Below are 21689 nucleotides of genomic sequence, written 5' to 3'. Positions count from 1 at the left end.
GATATAAGTTATGTGCACTGCTGAAGGTGTAATGAAATAGAAGTTCCTGTATAATATAAGTTCCAAGTGGAAGAAATATTCTGTAAAATTATTTCCACTGAGAATATGTGTTCCTATATGAACAGATATATTATGATGTTGTTCATTTCAAAGTTTCCAGTGGAACTTCTGTTAGACAGAACAAATATACGTCGACAAAGGGCATACGGAAACTTTTAGTTAATCACATCATTGTACTTTGGTGTTTTGAAGATAGTTGTCTCATTTACAATCATGATACTGTAAATGTATATTAAGTGACATCATTAATTATATACATTAAAGTGCGAATTGGAATAGTGCGTTGATAAATTTTTATTTCATTGTCTCGAGTCCTCATTTTAGTATATTCCTATATGTAATTATGTCTTAATTATGATGCAAGATGTTGGATAAGCTGGGTCCAGGCTATTTTCTTTTACAACATTCCTTTATACCGCTTTCAGAAAGTAGATTTAATGTCTAAAATTGCAAATTCTCCATTCAAATTAATGTGCAACAATATTTCATTTACAGCTCAATGTAATTTTATATATTGTCATATACCACCATCTTGGCTATCATCGTCTTCATCAATATCGGAAACATCGGGTCCAAAGTCCGACATCCGAGAGAACAAATCGTCCTGTGTGAGGAATGTGTCGATGGTCGAGCCTGTACTATTGTGACTATGACTAGGGAATACAGCTCTTTCTCCTCTGCGTAATGACCTTGGATGGACACAAATCCCTCCTAATTGAGGTCCAGCTTTAGTTTAAAATAAAAAAATAAAGTGACTTTTTAATTTATTGAAGAAGTAATCCAAAATTGATTTTATGGCAAATATGCTAAAACGAAACCTTATAGCTAACATGTACGACCAATACATTAACGCATCGATTTCTGGGAGCCAAGATGACTCGTTGTAGAGTTAGAAACCAAAGAGACTCATATATATACAGATAGTTTACAAAATAAATTCAAGAGGCGAAAAAAGGTGGCTGTCAAGTAAAAACAAATTGTTTGGAAACAATAAGTTGTAAGTTCACTATGCTAACAATTACTTGCGTTGGAAAATAAAGGAAACACATGTGTCATTTTGATTGTTTGTTTTAAAAGTCGTAATTATTTGTACTTTTTATCTGTATTGAGTAAACACAAATTTCACCTTTTTATTGTCTTACAACCTCAAAATTGGATTCATTATTTGTTTCGCTCTCACATTTGTGGAAGCCTAGTCGAATTTAATAATCAAAAATCCTTAATTACAAAATTACATCGTTGTGAGTGGCGTCTGTATCTAATTCTCGTCCACATTAATGCATGGTTACTGAAATGGGTGGTCAATCCCCGATTGTTTCAATGTGAATAAAGGAGATGTTGAGTATACTTCATTGAGACAAGAAAAACGACAAAATTAACAAGAGACATCTAGATACATCATTCAATATCTGTTTGAAGTCTTAAGAATATCTAAAATGTGGTTTTTGGTGGGATATAAAGCTTTGCTGCACATTAGATTCCTAACAGTAAAGGAAGTTAATCTGTAATAAGAGGGGCACGGTTAGTTACCATCGGAATACTAATCAATTGTCGGTATATTTATCTCCAAACCAAAGATAGATATCACTAAGCAAAGTATTTTTTTTAATGAAAAGTGAATTTCAGATATTTAGTTACACCCAGATGTATCAAAGGTAGCATTCTTGAAAATAAAATTATAATTGAACCACAAAATGTTTAACCATCTGCTATTCCTGTTGTGCCATACATGTGCATATGTATGTAATCAGTTTCATCCATAGACTTGATTTTCAAAAGTTAAAATGTGAAATACAATTCCTCTTTTGTGTATCCATGGCAGCATTTTGCAATATTTACCATAAAATATTGCAAAAAGGGGTACATATTCCCCCAAAATTTGACTCAAACTAGAATTTCAATCCCTGTGAGTTATACCTTTTCTGAAACTATTGACATTAATCTACCAAATGATCAGATAAAAATTGGATCTTTTAATTTGAACATTTGCATTTTACTATCAAATCATATACAGTAAAATTTATATACTATAAACCCACTTTGAAGGTTATATTAATCTTCAGCTATCCAAAATGAATTTGATTGCACACTAGCTTTCATATTTGAAAAATCCACAGGGGACAAGATGCGAAAATACACAATTAATTGTGGAGTGCTACAAAAAGAATTTTGTTCTCGCTTTGACGCAACTTAGGTATATTGGTTCTGTGGGCGGTGGCGTCGGCAACGTCAACAACTTGTTAAAAATTAAGTCAGTTTAAGGAGAAACACTTATGATAAATCAATGACATTTGGTATGCAGTTGTATAATAATTGGCACATCTCATTTTCATGTAGATTATTGATCCCCACCCTCTCAGTCATGGTCTATTTACTTTGAAACTTTTGCATAGTTAACATGTTAAAGTTTGTGATTATGTCTGATTTAGGGGAAACACTTATGATAATTCAATGATATTCAGTATGCATGCAGTGGTATATATCACAGAAATTAGTTGACCCTGTTCCTTGAGTCATGGTTCTTTAACTAAGTATTTTGCATAATTTATATGTGAAGTATTTGATCTTTTAATTTGAACATTTGCATTTTACTATCAAATCATATACAGGTGAGATATATATCTGTGTACAGTTTATATTAAATGGGAAAACTCCGCTACCATTGGTTTGCATTGAGCTTTAGTTTCGGTTATTTTGCTTTGATTTAAAAACTCAACTCACTTGCTCTTCTAAAGCAGTTATGACTGAAACAAGAATGTTCATCCCGAGCTCTTCTTGGACCTCTTTCTGAATCTCCCCGTTTTTTTCTTGGGAAAATTTTCACGGGTAAGCATGGTGTTCTACAGCGGAAACAGGGACTCCATGTGTTTTCCATTTGACCAAATCCTCTGTAAGCAAGCATTTTTTGTCGAATATAAGAAAGGTTTCATGAAAGTGATTTTTTAAATAACGTCTGAATGTGCTTTTCTGAAATCAGTTGTAAATCAAAAACCAATGTGAGATATACTTAACCACATTCTCAGCAACAATTGTGCACAATAAGCAATATATTTGAACAGTATAAGAAATTAACTCTATATGATAAAAAATTACAAATTAGTTTGTTGCGCCATAAGCCCTTATAACTTAATTTCTCATTAGGACTTCTTGAAATCGAATAATGGAAATGCGAAAATACGTAAAACTATGAAGAGTCATAAGTCAAAATAAAAAAGCCATTTGCAAATCAAAGAAACCAGTTACTATATACCAGATTTAAAAACATATTTCACGTTTGCTATACGTATTCAAATATTGAAGCTTTTTTTTTCATAGCTGCACACGGAATCCTTTACAATGTATTCGTAAATAGGTCATTATCAAAAAGCATGCATATTTTGATAAGGAAAGTTTAGGAAAACTAATGTCATTGTTTTAAAAATTAAAATATGTCCTGCTATTCTGAAATATGGTAGCAGCTATATTCAGAAATATGCAATCGGCAAAATGAGGAGTTCCTTCAATTTTAACAATTTTAGGTCATCCTTTGATAGAATCATGTCAATGGTGTTACCAATATAAAAACATGCATTAAGTTATTAAAAAATATTTTTAAATACCAAACAACTGTTCCAATTTGTTGTTAAGGTTTTAAATTACAACTTATTGACATTATTTTTATAGGTTTGCATTCTATTTGAACATAAATGTCAGAATAAATTGTTGTAAAAAACATAGCTGTCCTAATTATGGCTGTTGGCAATATTAAAGAATACACTAAAACTGAATATATGTAAAATGTGTAAGACTGAATGATTAGATAATGCCTAATCCTTCGTAAACGGCATAAAACAACTTTCATTTAATAATAAAAAAATAAAAATTATTGCATTTTTATATAGTAACACCACTGACCCTTTAGTAACTACAATGACACAAAAGTATCACCATTGACAACAAAGTTCAATTTCTAATCTTATTAAGTACTGAACACAAAACAAAGAACACTAAGCAAAAGAAAAGGAAAAAAAAATAATTCTTAGGCTAAAAAATCCCAAATTATATAACATAACATCAATAACTAAAAATGTCAATAGTGTTACTAAATAGTGTCCATGGTGTTACCAGCATATACCAGTTTGTGAAAACTTGGTATAGGTAACACATTATATTGTTAAAACATTGTTAAATAAGTTTTATATTTCATTAAAAATATGATGTTTCGGTTGTTAAACATAAAAAAAAACCAAAAAATTGCTGATTGTCATAATATATTCAGTGGAGTTACTAAACTGGTCAATGGTGTTACTTTTTTAAAAGTGGTCTCACCATTGACAGTAACACCAATGACGTACATGTGTATTTTAAGATTTAGTTGCAGAATAAGTGTTCCCTTCCCCTGTTTTATATGCATGTTTCTACAACCAATATCTTTTTCATAAATCAAAGTTTAGTAAATCTTTTGGAAAATGATTTTTATAAGGGTACACCATGGACACTAAATTCATTTACGATACAGCTTTCACTTACATTTAAGATTTTTTCACTAATTTTCAACATAGATTTTTTGTTGTTGTCTGCATTACATGCTTACAGGTAGCATTGCTAGGGGAGAAACTATTGTAAATGCTGAAATCTTAAGAAAGATAACTCTTACCCAACCATTTTGTCTTTTGGGTACACCAGTGACTTGAAAAAATGATACTTTTCTTTTTGTTGAAAATTTTTTATTATCAAACCAACAAACACTATCCAAATCATTAAAAAAGTGTTTGTATGTATCAAAATGCAATAAATAGTGATACATCCTAATAAAAAAGGATATGAGTTATAGTCATATTTTAGGTCTGAAAAGTACTATAGAAAAAATAACAGGTAATTCTGGCTATATCCATGGGGTTCCAGAAAACATTAAGGATGTATTTATAACATTTCATACTGTAAACTGTATATAGTGTATCGCAAAACATTCATATCTAACATATGCAAGTGTTATCTTGATATATTTTCATGTTAGTGCCTTATAACATATATTTGCATGTTTTTGAAAATGACCCAAATAGAGGCCGGATGTAAGTATATTTTCAAGGTTCGTTTTATTGCACGAACCCTATCAATCACGTTACTGGAATCAAAATGTGTCGTAAAACAAATCCAGACATAAATAAACTCATCATAGATACCAGACGCGCGTTTCGTCTACAAAAAAAAAGACTCATCAGTGACACTCAAATCAAAAATTTTAAAGGCCAAATAAAGTACGCAGCCACAGTGAAGAGCATTGAGGACCAAGCCGACGAGAACAGGCTTTACTCGACTAACAAAAGCTATATTTTATAGTCTAGTTGGCGGAGTGGTCTAGGGCGCTGGACACGGTGCGAACGCAAATTTACAGATCAAACATTGTTGGGCTGAATTTGAGACGAATTATATATATATATTATGGTGTTAGCCCTGTATAACTACGGGTTATCCTGTATAACCACGGGTTATCCGATGGAGAATGTCTGTTATAAAGTTGTCACATGTTTATAGACGTATATATATATATATATATATATATATATATATATATAAATCAAGAATTAAAAATGATTAATATTTTCAGTGTCAAAACAGTCGTAGTCAGAAATACCCAACACTATAAAATTATCATCCCTGACAGGCTAACTGCTACGAATCGAAACAATAATACATCAATCTTCACCCAAATTTTCAAATGATGTTGAAAATTGAATGAGTTCAAAATGTGTAGTTTATTTTCAAATGGAGAGGGTATATAAAGAAATTTAAAACCTACTCGAATTTTTTTTTCATGAGGACAAACATTAAGATGACATATTCGTGATGCAGGGATTGCATTACCAGTTTATTCAATGCTCATAAAAACAGAAATGGAGGAAACAAAAAACAACAAATTGATATTTTAATAGACGACATAATTAAACTCTCCTTGGCCTTCTTCAATTAAATTAGTCCGTAGAAAGAGAAAAGCCAAAAGGATGTAAAACAAGATTTTATATAGTTTGACTATTACCGTCTTAATTTATGCACGCCAAGAGGAAATATTAGAATTCCTGGGGTAATAATGTGTTTGACACAGTTGCTGATTCGAAAGGTAGCATATTTTCAGTAAAAATATGCTTTTTAAAAATGAAAAGTTTTTAAAGTCTATGATCTCGAAAAAAGTTGATATTGGTGATAGTCTAATTCTAAGCATAAGCTTTTAAAATTTAAAGCAATTTACAACAAGCAATTCTTACTCTTACCAAAATAGATGTAACTTTGACATCAATAACATCTGCTACTAGTATGTAAATATGTTCTATACCTTCAAATGTAAAACAACACCAGTAGTTTACTAGGATTGTATGATTATTACGGACATTTCAACTACTCAAAAATAGTAACACTACTATAACATAATTGACAAACATTAGATATTCTTATGTTTGAATGCTAAATTTTGAGCTTTAGATTTTTTAACAGCCTATGAAACGTAATAACAAAGCTTTGCATCAGCACAAATTTTAGCTTTCCCGGACTTTGATAAACCGTTTGTGTTGCTAGTGAATGTATCTGAGGACACTAAGACAGTTAAACCCGAACAACAAAACTTCGAACTTATAATCGCATATCAATGGAGATCCCTAAATAATCTAAATTACAATAAAACAAAATGCCCTATTAATAGAAATAAAAAAATGTTATCACTAAAAGAAATGATACATCGGTTTAATCCACATTTGACATCACGCAAATTAGCAGTTTCTACATATAACATAACAGTTGGCTGGAAGTGGTGCAGCCTAGTAAAAACAACAAACAGAAAGTAAAAAAGGTAGTTTTGACTTCTGGGTTTCATAACTTTTTGTTCTATGTGGCATAAAGCACCTTTTTTTTTATTGAATCACAATTTCACATTACTGCATATATGATATGCACATGAAATATTTTTCTATGTAGCAATTTTATTTTTTTTAAATTTCAAAGATTGAGCCTTTGGAGCAGTCAATTACAAGACTTCAACATAAAGATAGACCCTGCCACTTTTTCAATACAATATCAAGAAGTCATCTAAGGACAGATCATTGTCAAGTAACTGGTAATACTAGGAATTTTGCGAACGGAAGTAATGGAATTCTTCAATAACAATATTGTTGACTGTCACCAAAGATAGAGAGAACTTTGAAGTTGTTCGAAAAAGATAGTATTTGCCAAATATGTTTGCCGATATTTCAAAATACATTAAAACTATGCGATCTGCTTTATCAGTTTAAAAGATACACGCAAAACAATCCAGTATCATTGTAAGCAATACAAAAAGAAGATGGACCCTTGGATATATAAAGAGCATGTAATAACATTATTTTGTTGATGGTGGTTGACAGTTGATCAAATGGCCTCACCGTGAGTACTAGGAAGCAAAATAAGAAGTTAATATCCTCTATACAGATACAATAGCAAGCTTAGGTCTTAATGCTGCATCGTACCGAATCGCGGAGCTCAGTTTTGTCGATTCTTGTTTCAACTTTATGATGTTAAGAATTTAAAACGCCACAATGCAAGTGTATGTTTTCAAAAACAACTACAGCATATGAGTAAAATAACTCCTTTATTGTCCTAACAATAAGAAAAAAAGCAAACTGGACAAACTATAAAGAACTTATAATGATGGCTTATAAACACATTGGTCAAAATATACCTATATTAATAGATAATAGAATGAAACAAATTACACAGTCCAACCAGTAACCCTATTCTATCTTATTTTGTGATTTAAAATGAGATCTCCCAATTATGCTGCATTATACGATGCCTAAATATCCCCGATAATAACTAAATAAATTTATCAAGGACCCTTTAATTATCACCATTATCGTATTCATATATATTAGAACAAGGCAATTACAAAACACGACAAAAGAGCAATGAATAAAGGCAACAGTAGTATACCGCTGTTCAATAGTCATAAATTGATTAAGCGAAAACAAATCCGGGTCACAAACCAAAACCGAGGAAAACACATCAACTATAAGAGGAAAACAACGGAACAACAGAAATACTGAACTGCAACAAAAACAAACGCCAAACCCCCCGCTTATATGACAATGTTAAAAATACCGCTAAAATGACAACATTGCGTGACAGGAATACAGTACACAAAAACGCAAGAACACTCAGGACAGAGAAATACATAAATAAATAATATAATAGTACATTACAAAATGTAAACCACAAAATAACAACGGACACCTCCCATGAATTTACGACAGTACTACAGGACACCACAAACGAATTATTTTTTGTGGCGTTTATATTATCACAGGTAAATTTCTAATAATAAAATAGATTTGTTTTATTGTAGACACGTACAAGTATATAAAAACCACCATTTGTACGCATTGAGAAAAAGATATTGTTTTTGTAATAATATAAACCGTGCCATTTTCATTACACCAGATGCGCGTTTCGACAATTAATGTCTCTTCAGTGATGCTCGAAGCAAAATATTTGAAAACCTAAAACCCATTAAAAAAAAACTTTGATGAGCTGATATAACCGAAAAGGACAAGAATGTAAATCCACATTTGTAAAAAAAAAATTAATTAAAAAAGGATTATGTGCAACGAGTTGTGAAGTGGACATAGTCATATAATTTGAAAACCTAGGACCATTACCATGTAATACCATTAAGCTTAAAAGGGAAAGAGAAAACAAACTTTCAAAAATTTCGTAAACGCAAATTATCCTATATAGTGCAACAAACAGAGGATCAGATGAGAATAAAATGCAAGACAATGTAAAGTAAACACAGAACACATTGTCTACTTCGCGAACTATAGTTGCTTCAAAGAATATTTGAATATTCGAAACAGAAACTGTCAAACTAATCACTCATCGCAAGAGAAATACACTCTTTGGACACAACAATCATTACAGCTTCACAAAATACAAATTGGTAGACAACAAACCTGGCTGTGAAGTAAACATTGAAACAAACATATCAAATAGTGAATGAGTACACCAAGACAAAGTACCAGCTTTGCTTTGCAACTGTTTTGATCCGAGTGCCACTTATAAAATTTTGTTAAACATTTTTTTATGTTTTATCAACTTGTTACCTACAATAAAAAAAACAGTCATGAACACGAATTCAAAGCGTACATCTAATGTGTAATAGTATCAAAACGCTTAATTCTATTGGTGTCAAATACCAGTAAAATATTTAAAACTAAATACCTAAAGACATGCCCACAATTGACGTTATTGCAGGCAAATTCTGCCCATCCCCACTCCCTGTGACGAGGTATGGCGTCGTATCGAACATTACACCGTTTACATTTTGATACCTGCAAAAAGCCAGTATATAAACTTTCATTTAATGTATGCATAAATATTATCCAATGATAATTAACTACAAGTTCTATATATAGATTGATCATTACATGTAGTTTAAAGGCTCAAATATTGTAAAGCACCTGTCCTACCTCCAAATATGTTGTTTGTCCCGCAGATACAGCCCCAAATAGCATCGTTTTTGTGGGTATATCACATTACATAAACTGCTAGATAAAGGAATTAGGTTTTGACAATTCACTTGGAAACTCAACATATACCCCCATGACACTTACCAAGGAGGAAATCCTGGATAATCATATGTCTGTTCTATGTTTCTTTTTAATTTCAACCGCAGATGAAGAACTGGTTCTTCATTCATTTTATTAGATACCCAAATCACACAAGTTGCCTTACAATCAACGTTATATTGGGTCTTCAAAGTGCTCCACGAAACATCTTTCTAAATTATTAACATCAATTTTATCAGCAGTCAACGCTGGGCTTCAAAGTTATTGTGAAAAAAATACCTATTCTAGTGGCGGAGTGAATCAGACGTGGATACTAATAACTTTCAAATATCTGTTTGAGTACATACAATCTCAGACTCTTTCATCTTGCAATAGTATTAAAACATTTAACTTTTCTACCCTTTACACAAGTATTCCCCGTTCCAAACTAAAAGACAAATTGAAAGAATTGGTCTTGCTTTGTTTCATAAAAAGAACGATCAAACGTAGACACAAGTACAAAATGTATCTTGTCTTCGGGATGGATAAATCGTACTTTGTAAAAAAATCACTCTGATTCAAACAAAAAAATCTCTGAAACTGATATTATCAAGATGCTTGGTACTTGATTGATAACGTATATACTATTCTTGGAAGACGTATTTTTTTCAACAAACAATCGGCATTCTCATTGGAACCAACTGTGCTCATATTTTGCCGACTTATTCCTTTATTAGAATGAGGCTGACTTCATACAGGAGTTCTAATGAAGAATGAAAAGAAGCTATAATTCTCCTTTAACTTCACTTTCCGCTATATAGATAATGTTCTCTCACTAAATAATTCAAAGTTTGTGACTATGTTGAACGCATTTATCCTATCGACGAACTTACATCTAGAAATTGACAATGAGGATCCGTTGAGAACAAAACTTTACGATTCCCAATTGTGAACTTTCATTTCTATGTAGCAACATACAAGCAGCACCTACATATGGAGTATATATCTCCAAGTTAATACGATTTTCCAGGGCTTGTATTTCCTATCATCATAAAGAGTTGCTGCTCACAAAGAAGCATTTTAACAAAGAGTTCCAAGTGGTGCAGTTGAAATCACCCATTCAAAAATTTTACGGACGCTATCACGAGTTGGTTGACCGTTATTGAAAATTTGTTTCATAGATGACGACAGATATATATACATGTTCCAATTGTCATAACCACAATTCCGTCCTCTTTTCCCCGAATGTGACCTACCGAATTAGACTCATCACTGGGTTTCTACTTATATAAGTAACACGAATGGTGCCACATCAGAAGCAGGAGATGGTGCCACATTAGGAGAAGGAGATGATTATCCGCCCGAAGCACCTGAGATCACCCAGTTTTTTTATGGATCTCGTACTGCTCAGTCTTTAGTTTTCTATCTTGTGTTTTGTATCCTGTTGTTTATCTTTTGGTCTTTTTTTCGTTTTTTGTCATGATGTTGTCAGTTTATTTTTCGACTTATGAGTTTCAATGTCTCTTCGGTATCTTTCGCCTCTCTTTTACACCTTTCTCTTTAAATAAAGGAATCTATAGTTTAATCAACAGCTTTAATCATACACGCGCATCTTATCCGGTATGATAATTTCTACAAGGACAGCTTACCCTCTTCCTAGCTGGTACTTTTCGCCACCAAACATTATCACATGGTCCGCATGCGTACTGACGTTCTTCATGCGTCAACTGGCCTTGAAGTGCAAGTTCTCGCCATGCTCTGTTGTTTCTCACAATTTGCCACTGTGTTTGAAAAAAAGTAGATATTATAATAATGTATTCTCCTTTGTTCATTTCGTATTGTTATATACATAGGCCCGGTCAAACGATACCATGTTTTCAAAAACAAACAAAAAAGACAAATCAATACCCGATAAAAGAAAATCCTCTTTTAGACACTTTTCTAAATAATTTAGCGTAAAAATCTTAATCTCCAATGTCGAAAAGTGTACAAGTACCGTAGCCGAAAAGGGCTCGTACAAAGACTTCACATAAATTTCTGAAATCTGGTATGTTTTTCGGACGTTTTAGCGACAAAGTATTTTATATTTAAGCACCAAAGATTTAGCCCGTTTTAGCAAAAGTAAAATTATCAATTCTCATTTAAGCAACATAGATTAATCCAAATGTTCCTTCTTTACAGCATAGAATTTTAATACTAGTATCAAGAAAACACACTGTAAAATTGTCATATACAGTACTGCATAACACCAATCATCTCGTATTTTAGTTCCGTTTACTAACTTGTACGACTTTGCCCCCAGCAGAGCTATAGAAAAACAGTACATTAACGGGTGTTACACGGACACTTTTTAGATGATACACGGACACTTTTTAGTTGTTACACGGACACTTTTTATGAATAGAATCACTCGTGCATGATCAGTGAGTTCATGGGCACTTTAAATTTCAATTAGATTTGAACTTTTTGTTTCACCGACATATTTCCTGTCTTTTTAATTATTTACGTTAGCATCAATAACTATATTTTTCTTCAAACAATTCCAGTAACTATTCATATTAGTACACTAAGGGATTGACCATTTAACTTCAAAAGGTGGGTTATGGTTTTTTCCTTAAAAAATATTTTGATCCCCAATTTTATGAGAAAAAATATATAATATATTATATAGTTGAAAAACTAAATAATTTTCTTTCTCAGAAAAGAACACACCCCCTTTTGAAGCTAAATGGTCGGTCCGTAAATTATTTATTTTTTTTCAATATATGGACATGAATAGAATTCTGGACAATGCTGAAAGAAATACTGGTGCCAACGTTTATATTTCAATAAATAAGACAGCATATATATATAAAAGAAATCAAATCTAATCAAAAGATAAAATCCCTATCAACTCACCAATGCACGATTGATCCTATAAATAAAAAGTGTCCGTGTAATACACGTTCAAATAGGCAGCAAATCTTGAAGAAAATCATTCAACTTATGTCATCAATTTTGGACGGTAAGGTCTGATTGGATCATATAATGACACGTGTTTAATCCTGATCAACACTATCAGAGACATATAAAAACCTATAAGCATGAACATTTTTTTTAATCCAAAATATATGCCTATATATATCTAATAACAAGACAAAATCCATTTTTTCATAACATTTCATTCACTAATGAGATAGGAAATTCATTCTTTTGATACACTTATATTGTTATTGAATTCATATATTTGGCGGCGTACGATTTTTACGAATTTTTTAGGGGGAATGAGGGGGGGGGGTGGCAGGGGCTGGAATGGCACAGCCTGCATTCTTTCAACAAAAAAAGAATGAAGCCTATTTATTTTAAATTTATTTTAACTCCCCTTTTTCCCCCAATAAAAATCAAATGGTAGCTTGCTTACCTCTGAAATCTTTTTTTATACATTACTTACTTGCGAAGTTGCATTTCAAAAAGTCTCAAATGTGTATAACATAGTTTGTCTGCACTTGTAGTCAGGTCAAGATCCTCGGCTATCGCCTCGGACCTTGACCTGACTACTCGTGCAGAAAAACAATCCGGCAACGGTTGTTACCGGCCTGTTTCTTTGTTACCTTTGTATTGTATCTAATACTTAACTGTTACAAATTTGTTCTAGTCTGTGATGAAGATAAAAGTTCTATTGAAAAAAGTGAAATCACAAAAATACTGAACTCCGAGGAAAATTCAAAAAGGAAAATCCCCAATCCGAAAAGATTTTATACTTAAATAATCGAATTATTTAATCCATGAAAATATTTTTGTGCAGTTCCTAACATTTACCAACATCTCCGTGCTATTTCCCGGCCTTTACTACGACGGTCCAATAACGGAATCTGTCACATATTGTACTTTTCTTTACTGTCCACGGTTTTAATAATGAGGTAAGCTGGGCTATCGCAAATACAGGTGAACGGATTAATCTAGCGCTAAAATAACGTCGGCGCTAAAATGGGATATATCGTGGGCGCTAAAATGGGCTAAATCGTCGGCGCTAAAATGGGTTATAACGTCGGCGCTAAAATGGCCCATAACGTTAGCGCTAAAATGTCCAATTGTAGTTTTGAATTTTTCGCTAAAATATTCTACTCCAAATGGCATGATAAACGGAACGTTGCATGGTGTTTTGAAGAGCATACGACAATTTAGCAAAAAAATCCAAAACGACTCGTGGACTAAAAATGGTTGCAAACCAGGCACAGGACACCGTCTGGCGATCGGGGCTATGGACAAAATTACAACATTGTGAAAGTAAAGGTAAATATTTTAAGGTTATCTTTAACATGTACCATGACATTAAATCCTGCGTTCACTATAATGGTGACCAGTCTGAATTTTTCCCTTGTCTTACTGGTGTAAGACAGGGGTAAAATGTATCACCTTTTCTTTTTTCTATATTTCTAAATGATCTAGAAAGTTATTTCAGCCAGTTAGACGGAGAACCTCTTAATATTATTAAAGAGAAGCTTGAAAGTGAGTTGCACATTTTTTATAAATTATTTGTTATTTTATATGCAGATGTCATTCTGTCTGAAAGTATGGAAGGTATGCAAAGAGCTCTAGACATTTTTCAATCATATTGTGATATATGGAAACTGCAGATTAATGTTAACAAAACTAAAGTTACGATTTTTTGTAAAAGGAAATCTCGTAATGAGTCAATACCTATAGATATACAATTAAAAATGATGATTCTATGATTGAACCAATTTTATTGTAGAGTTCAGAAGTGTGGGGCTTTGAAAACCTGAAAATTATTGAACAATTCTGTAAAAGAATTTTGAAAGTTCGAAATTCAACTGCATCATTTATGGTTTATGGAGAACTTGGGAGGTTTCCACACGAGGTTTCTTTTAGGAGTAAATTAGTATTAAATGAAAATAAACTTAGCTGTACATTATACAAGTTAATGCTATGTTTAAAAAGCAATCATGGAGTGAATTTCAAGTGGATAAGCCACATAGAATCTATATTTAATGAGTTAGGCATGAGCTTTATTTTTTAAAACCATTTTGCTGTATACGAAAAGGCTTTAGTATAACAAATTTTGTTTGACCAGTTTATACAAAAATGGTACAGTGACTTACACACCACATCGCGTGGACAATTTTATTTTCTTTACAAAAAGAGTTTTGAAATAGAAAAAGATCTTATTAGTTTACCAGAGTCATAGAATTTGTATTTCAAAATTTAGAACTGCAAAATTACGATTGCCTATAGAAACTGGTAGATGGTACAATATACCAAAATTAGAAAGAATGTGTAATTTATGCAAAGAGGATATTGGTGATGAATATCATGTATTATTTATTTACAAAAATGCAGATATAGTAGAATTGAGAAACAGATATTTACCACAATATTATAGAAATAATCCAAACATTGTAAAAATGGAAGGGTTTTTGTCACTTTGCAATATTGAATTATATAAGAAATTGTCAGTGTTTATCAGATAACTGTCTTCTCTTCTTCAAATTTTATTTATATTAATATAGTAAATTGAAGTCCAAAGTGTGAAGTTGTACTATCATATTTATTTGTATTTAATCACTGGTTTTATTTTATCATATTTAATGTATATATGTTATCAATAATGACCTCTTGTAACACATTGTATATGTGTCTGAGTGTTTTCCTAATAAATCTTGAAATCTTACCATTTTAGCGAAAAATTCGGTAATGAAAAAGTGTAAAATCCTGAAGCAATTAAATTTTGTCCAGACTTATATAAAATGCACAGACAAAGTCGCTATTACCATTTCTATTGAAATTTACCAATTTTTTTTAACACAATGAGATTTGTTGAGATAAAGCAAATGTAATGAATTTGATCAAATAACACATCCTATAGTTTTCAACATGATTAAATATATACCCCTTCGTCATCAGATCTGCTTATATTTCTTATGGTTGGTAAATCAGCTGAAATATATATATATATATATATTTTAAACACTAGAAAATGTTTTAAAATCCAAGACATTTTTGATAAATAATTACTTTGTTGCAACAGGAGATTGGTAAATATTTGGTTTGAAAATCACAGCGAAAATGAGATGAGCATCGAGGAATAGTTTCACCAATTATGAATATCTCTTTTTTGTAGTTGTCATTCACCTCTTTAACAAAATAGGATACAGGGTAGATACTCAAGAAACATTAAAAAATACTCAGTAATTTTACCAAAACGCAAAACCGCTGTCACCATTTTAATACTCCGGATTCTTTCACACTAAATCTACTTTTAATTACTAGTAATTAAAAACGACAAACTGTGTGCACTTTTCTTAAAGCTTTCTACGTTGTAAGTTCACTGTTCTGAAATAATTGTACGAAAATCTCCGCTGATTCTGTTGGAAGAAATGTATATGCAATCTTTTTCATATGTGTTAGACGACAAACGAAAATGTATTAATGTTTTCGTCCGTATCCAAATGCCACATTTTCTGAGTATGAATATTGTGACCTATGACAACGGTACGAAAAAATACAATTGGTGTTTCACCGAACGGTGACCTATGGTATCTGGGATTTACGTATACACCCTTCTTCGTATTTTCTTTTTTGTTTAAAGCCAGTTATAAATGTTAACTAGGTGTATGCGTAAAATACCTGTTAGCGCAAAATTAACAGTAGCTAGGAGATCACCATTGTGGTGGTTTATAAGTCTCTCTGCTTCTTCATAGGCAAAGCGACCTCTAAAAAGCTCTCGTAGACGCTGTACCTTTGGACAAGTAATGGTTGCTGGTCCTGCCTTCAATAAAATGTTTGTGATTTTTATGAGATATAGAAATGTATGTACGTATATACGAACACTTTAAATTATATTTCATAGTGTAACATTTGTTAATGTAAAAGTCATATTGTCCTTCCTTAATTCGAATATTACATATTCTTATTATATTAATACACTAAATGATCCCAAAAACAACTGTACGTTTATAATTTCAGTTTTATTTAATTTAATATCCCGTGTTAGAATTTCATAGCGTTTAAGTCCTTGATTAGTATAAATAAAGTGACTTAGCTCAAAAGATAAGATGCATTTATATAGACTGATCAGGTATTTCACCTTCAATCTTTAATGGTAATATTTTATACAAAGCACAAAAATGTCGTCATTCACCTCAAAAGCTAACCAAACCTTTTAACAGACTTATTCAGAAGTTACGATACTGTTGTCAGGTCATTAAAGATGTCATATTTTAGAATTAATATTGATTCACTCATAGGGTCTTTGCATCGGAAATAAACAGTTATTCTAAAACCATGCAGTTGTTGGCATGATACGGGTTATATTCTTCTCATATATTTTATGATGGTATGATACTAAACCACTAACGAGAGTGATTGTGCTTGATTTTCATATGATGAAGACATAATCTTTCAATCAGTTTAATTGAGGTCTGGAGCCGGCATGTCAGTAACTGCTAGTAGTCCTTTGTTAATTTATTATCATTGTCATTTTGCTTAGTTTCTTCTGTTACCTATTCTGACATTGGACTCGGACTTCTTTTAAACTGAGTTTTACTGTGCGTATTGCTGTTGTTTATTCTACATTGGCTAGAGGTATAGGGGGGGGGGGGGGTTGATATCTCACAAAACATGTTTAACCCCGCCGATTTTTTGCGCCTGTCCCAAGTCAGGAGCCTCTGGCCTTTGTTAATCTTGTATGTTTTTTTTAATTCTAGTTCATTTATATGTTTCGGAGTTTAGTGTGACGTCCATTTTCACTGAACTAGTACACATTTTTGTTCAGGGGCCAGCTAAAGCCCGCCTCCGGGTTCGGGATTTTCTCGCTGTGTTGAAGACCCATTGGTGGCCTTGGGCTGTTTTCTGCTCTTTGGTCGGGTTGTTGTCTTTTTGACACATTCCCTATTTCCATTCTCAATTTTATTTTGACTTTACGATATGGGATTTGCTCGTTGTAAAAGGCCGTACGGTGACCTATGGTTGCTGAAATTCATTTAGACTCTGTTGGATAGCTGTCTCATTGTCAATCATACCACATCCCCTCGTTGTATATACTAGTACTAGTAGTTGAACGATATATCGTAAGACATCAGGGAAACGTCAGAACAGTCAACAAGTTGTTTGAGTAAAACAAAACATGTATATGTATTATTTCTTACATAAACAAAACAATAAATATCTTTTGAAGCGAAATTCTGAATGGTGTATGTTAGCTGTAGTCCACAGATTGTTTAATACTAATCACAACTTGCGTTTTGTTTTTCTTCTCTCTGATTACATTTCACTTTTGTTGAATTTTAATGTCTAATTGTTCTTTTCGTCGGGCCTGCGACAAAAGTCGCAGAAGTAAGATATAGCGATCCTACATTCCGTCGTCGTCTTTTTGTGTGTTACACTTTTATACTGACAACAGCAATCGCATTCGAGACACAGCGGAACCCTTTTCGATTTTTTTAAAACGTAGAATAAGAACCAAATTCTTTAAAATCAGGTTGTTAGTTAATGATGTGATATATATATATATATCGAAGTCTACAAATTTGAAAGGTTATTCCTGCAAAATATTGCGTTCAAAAGAGAAAAAAGGTGTCTTTACACGTGAACGTAATTTCATTTTCGGTGGAGATGTCCTGATTTAAATAATCAGTCATAAAAATCACTGGACGAAGTAGTTTGAATAATTTCAAAAAATATTTAGCGTGTGGATAAAGTAATCCTTGATTCAGCATAATTGTAAGCATTAGAATTTTACATTTAATACAGTTCTTTAGACTGACAATCAATTTTTTCAAATGAAAAAAACGAGCGAAATGTGAATAATTGACAATAGATCCCTTTGTTCGCATTTCAATTTCATACTTGATTTAAATTAATGTTCACAGTTTTATTAAAAATATATGTGATGCGATTATAGTGGACCCCTTAATTGACCTAACAATATCTTCTAAATTGCAATTTCATATATTTTAATGAAATAAAATGCTTATAGTTTTAAGTAAGGAGGTGTGGTATGAATGCCAAAAAAAAAAACACTGTCCAAATAAATTGGATTTAAGCAAATATAGGTCACCGTACAGCTTTTAACAATGAGTAAAACCCATTCTTTAAATTCAGCTATAAAAGGCCCCGACATGACAAAATGTGAAAACGTCAAACGCAAAAACCCACCGCTATGATTTATGGTAAAACAACTGTCATATTCCTGACTTAGTACAGGCATTTCCTCATGTAGAAAATGGTGGATTAAACCTGGTTTTACAGCTAGCTAAACCTCTCACTTGTATGATAGTCGCATAGAATTCTATTATATTGACAACAATGTGTGAGCAAAACAAACAGAGATCATAAGTAAAAATTTCAAAAATTGGGGTACATCAGTCAACATTGTGTTATAATCTTAATCACTATAAATAACAAATAACTTTTTCAACAAAGAAAAACAATGACATATAGACACTCTATAGACAAAGTACATAAGCAAGAATGAAAGACAAGAATACAAAATTGACCATAGCACAATAAAACAATGGCGGGATGTATAAGTACCGAGCCATGCTAAAAGTATATTACCAAAAATGGACTAAACAGTAAAGGTTAAAAAATAAACATGGACAAATAAAAAGAACACTATAACAAGTAATTAGATGATAAACAACGTCAGTATCTAGAATCCATATTTCAAGACCATTATGTATTATTTGTATTATCTTTACCAACAAGCTCTTGGTATCTTCCAATGAACTTTTTTCAGAAAAAGGACGAGACGTTCTTTGACAACTTCAAACGTTCAACAACTTTCTGTTCAGACGCTGGTGACGTTTTATAAAGTCGGAGTAGCAGCTGCAATGAATTACTCTATTCAAATCAATTTAAACAGCATAGGACATTTTAGAAACTGTTAAAATTAACTACTGTTTTTCACAGAATGATTAGGTCGTCCGGATTCGAGTATAAATAGCGTCTATGGGAGCATTTTTTCCGTTCCAGATGTTAAAAATGAACACTTTTTTTGTGTGTATTACGTATACTGGAGCAGTATGGAGGGCCAATATTTTAGTTGATTTCTTAAATTCAAAACATCATACCTATCACTTTTTATCTCTAATTAAAAAGAATCCCAAAATCATCGTTGTCGTCGTTTGTTTTATATATAATCATATCGATCATCAGCACCGACCAGGACCAACTAACTAGAACACAACATTCTCTCGAAGAACCACCAAAGTTAGAGCGTTACATATATGTTTTATCATCCATTAAAGGATCCCGTAATCCCAACCCCTCTCTTTCTCTCTTTTTCTCTCGCTCTCTATCACTCTCTCTCGCTCTCTTTCGCTTTCTCTCTATCTCTCTCTCTGGATACAACATACCTGATTATTCTCTCTCTCATAGATAATGTCGTCCATCAGATTATTATTTGTAGTAGTTTTATCTACTATAAATAACGGATCAATAAGTAAAAACTTTAATAATTTACTTCCTCAATTTACAACTGGTTAATATTGTTTATTTTTAAATTTAAAATAAAGCGTAATACATGTACAAATCGGCAAATTGAAATTCTTGACTGGATTGGATTGGACTAGACTTGCTAGTCATTTTTTGGGCCCTTTATAGCTTGTTCGGTGTGAGCCTAGGCTCCGTGTTGAAGGCCGTACTTTGACCTATAATGGTTTACTTTTACAAATTGTGACTTGGATGGAGAGTTGTCACATTTGCACTCATACCACATCTTCTTATATCTATTGAATGGACTGTTGGACTATACTGAAAGAACTTGATTTGTTTTCTTTCAAATCTATATTTTTTTTCTTTTAAATGTAAAAATTTCATATCTTCTTTCAATTATAAAATGGTAAAGCAGAGTAATAAATCAGTCAACGCACGATGATTAATGTTAGTGTAAACATGGTAGAGTTCTGTCCAATCAAAGACAGGATATGAAGTAATTGCTGATAATTTTAACATTTACATGACGTAATCATACAATTACAGATAGTGAAAAGCATGAACAAAAGTTGAAAAAAATGGTTGAAAAGTTAATACAATTTTAACCATTGTGTGGATTCAAAAATACTTATGGAAAATTTGAAATATCGGTCATTCTCTGAAATAAATTCTATCAAAACCTTCGATTTTTCACCCTTTACACCACCATACCACATGAAAAATTGAAAACCCGTCTTGAAGAAATAGCCCACCATGCTTTCCTCCATAAAAATGGAACCATACACTAAACTGTATTGTTTTGGGGTATGATTCTGCATATTTTGTTAGAATAAGACCGAAAATAAAACATGCTACATCTCATTGACAACATATTTGATGAATTTGGAGGAAGAATTTTCAAGCAGGTTGTCGGCATTCCTATGTGTGCACCTCTCCTGGCCGACCTTTTCTTATTTTCATTTAAGTCGAAGTTCCTTCAGACACTTGTTAAATACGAAAAGACCGAAGAAGCTTGATCATTTAATTCCACATACAGGTATATTGCTTATATTCTTTCCATTAACAATCCAAACTTTTCTGATCAGATCCCATTAATAATATATCCTCCTGAACTGAAGATTAAAGAAACCATCGGACCAACAGAAACATTGAAGTGCAACAAAAACAAACGCCAACATACATAGAAAAGAACTATTTGATAACAACTGCCATATCAAGTTATTTGTCTTTAAAAACAAGTAAATTCTAGTTATTGTCAGTTTCATAATTCTATTCTTTACTTTATTTGATTTAATTTAAGTTTAGGACTATTACACTAATATTATAAGATTTAATTGCAACAGTTGGTGTGAAGTGCTCACTCTACTCCTTAAATGTTGATATTATATTATAGTATTTTGTATTCTTCTTATATGAACTACACACGATTTCACACATAACATTACACAAATCTGCTATTCATGAGTTGAGTTTGATATTGAGTATTACAGCCGATTTCATTGAGTGTGTAGGCAAAGGTAATATCTTTGGTTAGCTTGCTTGTTAGCTGAACCGTGAAGTCATTATTAGGTCAGGTATACTACCCTTCTTTCGAAGTAGCCTAGTCCAACAGACAGATAGATTGGTTATCCGTCGGACTAGTCT

The 21689-nt window shown here is 32.2% G+C and overlaps 1 protein-coding gene across 1 annotated transcript; it reads right to left on the bottom strand.

Annotated features, from left to right (window-relative positions):
- Positions 1-336: 336 nt before the first annotated feature.
- On the bottom strand, positions 337-20077 carry LOC127700580 (shiftless antiviral inhibitor of ribosomal frameshifting protein homolog). The gene is made up of 7 exons (XM_052204130.1): positions 19967-20077; positions 16236-16377; positions 15499-15545; positions 11258-11389; positions 9283-9392; positions 2782-2948; positions 337-786 (listed from the first exon to the last, which is right to left on the bottom strand). Exons 1-7 carry the CDS (start codon positions 20000-20002, stop codon positions 578-580), a joined length of 843 nt encoding a protein of 280 aa, XP_052060090.1. The 5' UTR covers positions 20003-20077; the 3' UTR covers positions 337-577.
- Between the last annotated feature and the right edge of the window lie 1612 nt (positions 20078-21689).

The sequence above is a fragment of the Mytilus californianus genome, unplaced genomic scaffold, assembly GCF_021869535.1.
Source record: "Mytilus californianus isolate M0D057914Y unplaced genomic scaffold, xbMytCali1.0.p SCAF_5, whole genome shotgun sequence".
Lineage (NCBI taxonomy): Eukaryota > Metazoa > Mollusca > Bivalvia > Mytilida > Mytilidae > Mytilus > Mytilus californianus.
The sequence above is the reverse complement of the archived record's forward strand: the minus strand, read 5'-3'. Positions and strand labels throughout refer to the sequence as shown.